Here is a 9648-nt window from a genome sequence, read left to right as displayed (position 1 = left end):
AGTCGCCCGGTTGCCTGGGGCGCCTTTATTTCAAGCACGGGCAACCAAATTTCTGAGCGAGTAGCCTGAACGGGCGCGTAGCTTATCACAAGGTGATTCATCCTCACTTTTAATTAATTAATTCTGGGCTCTTGAAAAAATGGCTTGGGCTTCTAACTTTTAATGCTGGAAGCCCGAAGGGCTCCGGAAAATCTTTCTTAGGCAGCAGCCTTGTGAGGAGGTTATTTTGATAATTAAATATCTTGTTCATAACAAAAACAACTAAACAACAACAACAACAACAATAATAGTAATTAATAGTAATGATAATAATAATAATCATAATAATGATAATAATAATAATATCAATAATACAAAGTTACTACAGGCCACAGTGGTGGAAGCTGAGTTCTCTCAATAGCTGTTATTACAGCTGAGCCCATGTTTCTGCAGCATGTTTCAGGTCAACCAAGTTATCACATGAAATGTGAAAAAAATGAGTTCTACTTCCTGTGCAGAATTTGCGTTTTTCTCAGACAAAGAGTTTCTGACTGGTACATGTAATTGGCAAAGAATGCCATGATGGTTTCACACAGTTGGTGTTGTTTAATACTTTGGTTAACACATCCATGTGCTATACAGTGCCTTGCCATAGTTTCCATGATAAAATTAGGCCAGACAAACATCAAACTACTCAAAAAAAAGCAAAGGAATAGTCAAGAATCAAGAAATCATGCAGCCCTTCAATAAGAAGTGTTCTTTTGACCCGGAAACGCCTCGTTTTTTTGCCTACTGGAATGAACACCGCTGAGATGTGGACTCAACTGTAATAACAGTTACTGAAATGTGCTTTTTAATATTTAACATTATTATTCACCGAAGGTGAGGTGACTATCAATGAAAAAAAAGCGAGACAAATTTTCAATAATCACTTATTTAATTATACTAATGTTAAATACTATTTCCCAGTGCTGATAAACCTGGATTTTGTTGCAGGCAGCCAAAAGTGTTATGCTTACATGTTGTATTTTTATTCTTCATCTCATCTACAGATAGGCCGAACAGAAAGGCTGGACAACACCCTAAATCCACGGTTTTCAAAGGCTGTTACTGTTGACTACTTTTTTGAAGAACTGCAGAAGTTGAAGTTTTTCATATATGATATTGATAGTCCTTCTGGTAACTTAAAGTCTGCAGATTTCCTGGGAGAAATGGAAAGCACTTTGGGTCAGGTACAAAGTCAGAGCTATACACTGTAAATATTCATCTATTAATTTGAGAATTTTAACATCCAATAAAATTTTCTGAGGTTTCTTTTTTAAATTACATTCATCTCACAAAATAGATATCAATAAATAATTTATTCTCATCATTCATTTTAGCTTGTGTCGTCTGGAACGTACACTAAACCACTGGTGTTGAAAGGTACTACAGGGGGCCAATCAAGTTTTATAACGGTGAGTTATGTTAAGGGTACTTAAAAAACTTTGGTTTGACTTTCTTATTGTCAATGGTGAATTTGGCTAGAATGTTAACTTATTAAGTGATATAATTTTCACAAAATGTCAGAACGTCTTTAGCAGCAAGTAGCTCAGGCAACTCAGCGGTTCTGTTGATGAGTCAAATTGAACAGTAGCATGAAGGTAAAAATGATTGGGAAAGCTCTTGTACTGAAGTACCCTTAATAATGTACTTAAAATAAACAGTTCGGAAGTGCATCAATTTTGAGTGTTTTGTTTCTCAATTTGAAATGTTAGTTGCCATGGTAAATAATGTACGACTTTATCTCTACTAGCGGCAATTAAAGATAAATTGTTCATATTTCTCTGACATATCCAACTTGTTAAAAAGAATTTGATTCTTTAAGTTTATTTTTGGTTTTGTCAGGTTGTGGCAGAAGAAGTTGCAGGTGGAAATGATGAGGTTTTTTTGCAGTTCAGGGCAGAAAAATTAGACAAAAAGGTTGGTTTCATTTTTAATAGATCTCATTAAATAAAAATTATTCATGTTTTTATGTCGGGTGTCTATATAATAATTTATTAGTAAAATCCAACTAGTGGTCTATTATCAATGCTGCGTTCTGATTGGTTGAGCTACTAGTAGGCTATTTGTTATAGCCCACTAGTAGTGAAAAGCGCCGGCTTTGAAAACCAAAACAGCAATTAAAGTCTAGCTTTAACTCTAGCGAAAGATGTTTTGTCGCGATATTTTTTTGACCAACTAGTTGGATTTTACTAACTAAAACAATTATTCCTCTCGCCCTCGTGGCCTCTGAGTCAATAGCCCATTCGGCCTTCGGCCTCATGGGCTATTGACTCAGAGCCCATTCGGGCTCGAGGAATAATTGTTAAATAGCTGTCTGAAAGAGATGGTTACATGTACTTATGAAACTGAAATATTAAATTTTGTAAGGTATGGCTCCATAACCATAGTAATGGGATCTCTGGTTCTAGTTCAAGGAAAGGAAATAAAATATCCTAGGGTTAATGTTATGTGGTTTATGGTTGACTTTTCATAACCTTTAACTCAGGATTTTCTTGGAAAGAGTGACCCTTATTTGGAGTTTTCAAGGGCAAAAGAAGATGGAAGCTTTGTTGTTGTGCATAGAACAGAGGTGGGTGCGAGTTAGTTACTAGTGATAACTACAGGATATCTGTATGGATATGACAAGACAAGGAGGTGACTTACAATGTATGAAATAAAATAATGTTAGATACGGTAGGTTAATTGGGATCCTTTATTTATGGTTTAAAAAAAATCATTAATAAGTAATGAGTAAAACAGCCTATCAGCACACTAATAAGGCATTAAGCTTGTTTTGCTTGTACATGTATGCTAATGTTGTCCTCTCACAATAAAATAATTATTATTCGAACCCTTGTTTGGATTTTTTTATCAAGTGTCAGAAGCCATTCAATAAACTCACTTATCTGATACGATCTCCTCTGGAAGACCATATGCTGTGAACAGATAACTTAGCGTTTTGATAGTCCTATGGGTGTTGGTACATGTAGAATACCTCTGGTCACTTCAAGTGGGCATCTACCACTACATCTACCACTACAAAGTACACATGGTCCTTCTCTGCATAATCCATGTACACACATTGTAGAACTCGGACAGGCCACTTCCATGGAACCAGGGGTGCAGTAGCAGGTTGTTTCCAAGTCGACTGACTTGCTGTACAATTTCCCACCACGGACTCAATTGCCTTGTCAAGACTGGGCCACCATAGGTAACTCCTAAGTAGCCAAAGATTTCATATGGCAAACACAGGTCTGGATGATCAGCATGAAGGTCTTCAAGGATCCTGTCCTGTAATGCCCTAGGGATCATCATCATCTGTCGTCTGCAGAGCAGGCGACTACAAGCTTCCTCCAACCACAATGGTCCTGTGCCAATTCAGACAGCTTGTCTGAGCCAATCATGTTGTCTGTATCTCCCAATAGGTGTTGAATGTAACTGAGAAACAGGGTTCATTGCCTTCCTGGTTTCCTCTTCCCATGTGATGGAATGTACAGTGCATACTCCTTGCATGGCTCAGCATCAGGCATCCTATAAAGTACACGTCCCAGAAACCTCAGTTGGCAGGTTCTGACATTTTCCACTAGTGGGACAGTCTGAGTTAGATCATAGATGGGGATAACCACTCACAACCCCCAGAGAAGACAATCCTGTTCCACAGAAAGTTCAAAATGCCACGTAAAATAAGGGTGTAGGGCTTCCTCTCTTCCTCTCTTCCACATTTAACCAACTGTAACACCTTGCTTAATACTGGATCCTTCTTTGTTGCATTAGCAATATCCCCAGCTGTGACTGGAAGATCATTCACATGACGTAAAATGAAAAATGTCATTCACCTCTGGTGTGCCAGTCATGTCTGCAGGGAGCCTGGATAACCCATCAGCATTGCTGTGCTGTTGTTTTGCGGAAAACCACCTCATAATGGTAGGATGCAAGAATTAAAGACCATCTCTGCGGCCGTGCAGCAGCCAGGGTTGGCACTGCTGACTTAGGGCCCAAGATGGTCAAGAGTGTCTTGTGGTCAGTTTCCAAGGCAAACTTTCTTCCGGAAAGGTACTGATGAAACTTTTTCACACCATAAATAATGGATTGTGCCTCCTTCTCTAACTGAGCATAGTTCTTCTCACTAGCAGAAAGTGTTCTTGAGGCAAGGGCAATACGGCACTCTTCACCACCCGGCATGAAATGTGATAACACCGCTCTGATACCATATGAAGAGGCATCACAGGCCAATTTAATAGGAAGGTTAACATCATGGTGAGCAAGAACCTTTGGAGACTCAAAAGATTTTTGATGCTATGGCTGCCACAACCAGGACACACATTCCCAAAGCAGGTTGTTGAGCAGGTGCAATACTGGAGCATTCCAAGGAAGGACCATAGCTCTGTAACATTAGTAGGAGTTGGAGCTTCAACAATGGCCTTTTCGGCTGATGGGTGGACCCCCTCACCATCAATCACATGACCCAAGAACTGGACCTTCTCCCACAGGAAACTACACTTGGATAACTTAAGTTGCACTCCATACCTTTCAAGCCCACTCAGCACGGCCTCTAGCCGATTTTGGAGCTCTTGGTCATTCTGTCCTGTAATCGATGTTTCATCGATGTAACACACAACGCCATTGATACCCTTGAGGATGGTGTGAATGGTCGATTGGAAAATCACAGGAGCACTTGCCACACCAAATGGGAGACAATTGTACTGGTGTTGATAGTGAGAAACTGTTTGGAATCCTCACTCAGAGAAAGCTGCTGATATGCATGCTTGAGATCCAACTTCGTAAAATGCGTTCCTCCTGCCAGAGCACTTAGCAAGTCTTGGGGATTTAGTAGAGGGTATTTGTCAACATCCAAAACTTGATTCAACGTGACCGTGAAGTCCCCACATAGACGTACACCACCATCTGCCTTAAGGATGACCACAACAGGGGCAGCCCATGCACTTTGTGATACCTCCTGCTCCTCCAGGCGATCTAACCCTGCCTCAACCGCACGTCTTAAGGAGTATGGCACGGGTCTGGCCTTATGAAACAAGTTTCAGGGTGGTCCTCCGAGTGAACACATAGCCTGTCTTCAAACTCCTTGATTTTTCCCAGGCTTGGACCAAAAACACCCTTGTACCTAGCAGACAGTTCACTGACAAAATCAAGAAAAGAAACATTTAAAAGCTCCTTCCAGTTCAGCTTAACAACACTGAGCTGGTTAACGACCAAGAATAGGTGGCTTGCCATCAACTTATGCAACAATTAGAGGTAACTTGGCACTCTGGCCCTGATACTCTACATGCACCTCAGTTTCTCCACATACATGTAAAGGTACGTAGCACAGTCTCAGAGTATAAGGTTTTCAGCGAGGTGCTTGCCAGCCTCAGCTTCAGATGACCCAATTTCTCCTTGAACATTTCCTTGTGAATGACTGTCACGGATGCACCTGTGCCCACTTCCAATACCAATTCTTTGCCTTCCACTGTCATGGTTACAACTGTAGCGGCTTGGCCATCCTGTTCACAGATTGCGAAGAATCCTAAGGAATCATGCATCTCATCACATTTACTAGTAGTCTCGATGTACCTGGCATCCTTGGACTCCTTGGAACGAAAAAACCTTTTTCAGATGACCCATTTTACCACATGCATCAGACCAGTATTTCTTATAAATTATTTACGATGTACATTCAGAGCTGTTATGTTCAGTGTTCCCACATCAATAACAAGCAGTTTTGGACTTCTCTCTCTTATCCTTGGAAAATTTCTTGGGTTTGCGAGCCGTAAGAAAGGCCCAGCCGATGAACTTCCTCAGTTTTCAGCATTTCGGAAGATCCCGAGTCCTTGAGTTCCAAGGACTTCTTTTCTTCCATTTCCATAGATTGTGCAGTCTCAGACGCTTCCGAGAAATCCAAAGTTTTCTCGCCCATAAGTTTTCTTTGAATCAACTCCTTTCACAATCCAAAAACAAAACGATCCCTTAGGGCATCATCCAAGAAAGTTGCGAACTCGCAGTGAGTCGAGAGCTTCTTCAGTTGTGCCGCAAAATCTGCCACAGATTCGGAGTCATTCCTAAAACGATTATGAAAATTAAACCACTCGGCGATCACAAGAGGTTTTGGATGGAGATGACTGTTGACAATTTCCACAAGTTCCTTGTGTGGCTTTGAGTCTGGCTTGTCCAGAGTCAGAAGGTTTCTGAGAAGGCCATTTGTCTTTGGTCCGATTACTGTTAGCAAGACTGCCACTTGATTCTCTTCACTTTCATGGGATTTTCAAGCCGCTCGATACACTCTTCGAACGACTCTTTTGCTCAGTTGAACTCTCTTAACTGACCAATTATACTCATGGTGTTCTTGAAATCCAGTCCTCTTCCCCAGATGTAATAATTCATAGCTGATAACAACTCGAAACAGAAACACACAAATGTTGAACACAACAACTGAAGCAGTTTTATTGTCAGAACACATAGAAAACTTTACACTAGGCTCTCCGTATATGGGCATGCCCAAATATGGCAATGAACAAGAAAGGCTCAAAATACAACAATAATATTTATTGCATTTTTTATCTTATCCAGTGTAACAACCCCAGGCCTATTGTATCGATCATGGTTGTAGCCAGGTAGAACTCGCATTTAAAGTTGCTTGGAGATTAATGGGCCTGTTGTGGTTCATATTGCTCAAAGAATTTCTCTACCCTTTCATAGCCCCTTTCAATACCTGACAAAAATAATGTAGGTAGCTCCATTATTGTTTTTTGTTGAATATATTGATGGAATTTCAATTATTATTATTATCATCATCATAATGCAAAACATGTACAGAGTAAACAATAATAATAATAATTGTTAAATACTATTGTTTACTCAGTTTTTGTACTACTAGTATGTTTTGCATTATAAAACTATTATTATAAAATTATAGTTATAAACAATGAATTGCCATATTGACATCTACAGAATGTAGTACCATGCTTTAATCATTAGTCTATCAACATTCTATGCAGATGATTATTAAAATAACACACTGTAGATAGAAGGAAAACATTTATTCGTGGAAGCAAAAAAGTTCATTCCACATTCTCAAGACATGATTGTTCTGTTACTGGGTTACATGTACATGTATTCACAAGTTGGCAGATCACCCTCAAACTGCTTTTACTGACAAGCACCATAGTTAGCGCTAACTATGCAAGCACTTGGTAGGGTACAAATGTCTGCAACACACATGTACTTTGGGCACAGTATTAAGACTCATTGACACAATGTGTCATGCTAGCATCTACAATGTACACTATAAGAATAACAATGATCATCAGTAAATATATAAACTAGTCAGAGTGTATGTCAGGTTTATTTCGATGGATCAAAATCTTTCCATCCAACTTGACTTTACTTACATTCTAGTGATGTTTTATGCAAAGTTGTGAGTAGTCAGATACTCCTGTAATTTAATGAAAAAGGACAAAATTGTCTCTCAATGTTTTTATGTTTCATTAAAGAATTCCTTTGAAATGGCAAATGCCATCTTGCAATAATTGTTTGCACACTTTTCCTTGTTCCATATAATTACAACTATATTTTTGTTTCAGTAACTGCACAGTTTTCCAATATATAATGAATACCGGACAATAATCTTGAACAATTGAACTGGTTTGAAAAATCTCAGACCAAGAGAAAATTTGAATCACAACATACTCATTTTTTTTTTAGGTCATTCAAAACAACTTAAATCCCAGATGGAAACCATTTCAAATTCCTGTCCAACAAATTTGTAATGGTGATTATGACAGGATAATTCAGGTAATGAAAGGTTTAACTACTGTTAGAGACCTCAGATCATTTTAAAATAATATTAAATTAAATATACCTGTTCGTGGACTATCGGTATTTGTCCACTCTGGTTTGTATTTTGTACTTGCACTGTAAAGTGACACTGGCAGCGATCATTGATTACTTGTACCTTTTCTTCAAATTATGAAAAATTGTTTGCGTAACCCATTGTCACCTCAAACACCCTAGGACACCCCCATTTGAAGAATAAAATCGTCTAGCGTCAGACAGACTAAAATCTGTAAAGTCTCACTCCCAGGGGTCAATGGGTAACATGCAACTGAAATAAATTTTGAGCTTAAATGTCGATCCAAGGGTCTCTACTTTAAGTATTGGTTTTGAATTTTACAGCACATCATTATAATTCTGAATCAGATCTGACCTAGGTTTGATCGAGAAACAAATAACATCGAAGACTCAGATCAATCAATAAGGAATGCAGCATATTTTCAGGGTATTGTCTCTTTGAAACATTAATGGTTTATAGGTCTGAAAGCCCAAAACTCCAGGGCTGCCTTCCATTCAATGCACACAGTGTGTTCTGTAGGGAGTCAAGTGTTTTACTTTGCTTTTTTCCTTGGCCCACTCACTGATTTGAAAGTTACTACTCAACACAGGCCACCAAATAAGAAGAAAATGAAATTGAAATGGATGATCTTGTGCTTAAAACAAAGGCTTAAAACTTTGCTGGTCTGGTGATAACCAAACAAACTTTCAAAGTAATAATTAGTGCAATAGGTAATTACATGATTTCTAGTACAATTTGGAGTACGTAAGCACCAGTACATTTTTTCAAAGGTGAACAAAATGGCATGAGCCTAGAGGGTGAGTGCAATGTAATATTTAGTAGTTGTTGAAAAAAATTTTAAGTACTTATTTCTTTATAATAATAATTTTGCATGAGAAAAATGATGTGATTACGGGCAGGTACAAAAGTCGGACCAGATCAACTCAGATTGTTCACCTGAGATCGAGCGAAAAACAGCCAAAACAGCCAAAATGATTTCACTAAGGTTAGCTTAAAGATTATGGCTAGGGTGATTTCTCAAGGCTTTGTCATTTCTTTTACGTCGATCCGAGGTGAGCGATCCAAGTTGATCCAGTCAGACTTTTGTACATGTACCTGCGTTGTGATAACTTATTAATAATAAAATTATACGATAAAAAAAATTGATGAGATTATGATAATCGTAATGATAAGAAATGCCAGGTGCCCTGTGAGCTTAGCCTCTCTAAAAATCACCAGAAGGAGAACAAGATACATGTAGGGTCTGCAGAAATTGTGTCAAGTATTTTAAGTTGCCGTACATAGCCCAAGTTTCTGGGCTAGTCATTCGGGTCAAACCTGTTTACTTACAGGCAAAACACCCATGAGTGTTTTATTTTAAACCAGTACTTCTCCATGAAATTCATACTAGTTGTTTATGTACTGAATAATTTTTTCAGCACCAAATTTCAATATCCCAAGTTTCAAACTGAAAGTTCATAATATTATTTAAAAACTGGATGTATACACTGTAGTTACTGTAAACAAATTTCATTTTGTCTGACTATAAAAAAAACTTTGTTATCCTCTGTATTTCAGATTTCATGTTTTGACTGGGATTCTGATGGTTCACATGACTTTATTGGATCATTTACAACAAACCTTAGGGAGATGAGTTCTATTCAACCACCTAGGGAGGTAATTCAAAACTGATATTAGAGTGTCATTTTACGTGCTATCTTTATTCCAATGTGATCCATGTTCAGGAGGGTTAGCCCTAGAAATGGAAATGGCCACCCAATGATGGAGAAAATCTCAGACCATTTATCTACAATACAACT

The 9648-nt window shown here is 38.5% G+C and overlaps 1 protein-coding gene across 1 annotated transcript in view; it reads left to right on the top strand.

Annotated features, from left to right (window-relative positions):
- LOC138018539 (copine-3-like) overlaps positions 1–9648 on the top strand; it is a 31625-nt gene that overhangs the window by 1655 nt on the left and 20322 nt on the right. Inside the window, exons 2-7 of the mRNA XM_068865208.1 lie at positions 1032–1211; positions 1362–1436; positions 1867–1941; positions 2510–2593; positions 7702–7791; positions 9407–9505. Coding sequence (XP_068721309.1) covers positions 1032–1211; positions 1362–1436; positions 1867–1941; positions 2510–2593; positions 7702–7791; positions 9407–9505 — 603 coding nt within the window. The remainder of the gene's footprint in view (positions 1–1031; positions 1212–1361; positions 1437–1866; positions 1942–2509; positions 2594–7701; positions 7792–9406; positions 9506–9648) is intronic.

Source organism: Montipora capricornis, chromosome 10, assembly GCF_036669925.1.
Source record: "Montipora capricornis isolate CH-2021 chromosome 10, ASM3666992v2, whole genome shotgun sequence".
Lineage (NCBI taxonomy): Eukaryota > Metazoa > Cnidaria > Anthozoa > Scleractinia > Acroporidae > Montipora > Montipora capricornis.
This window is presented reverse-complemented; position numbering and strand designations above follow the sequence as displayed.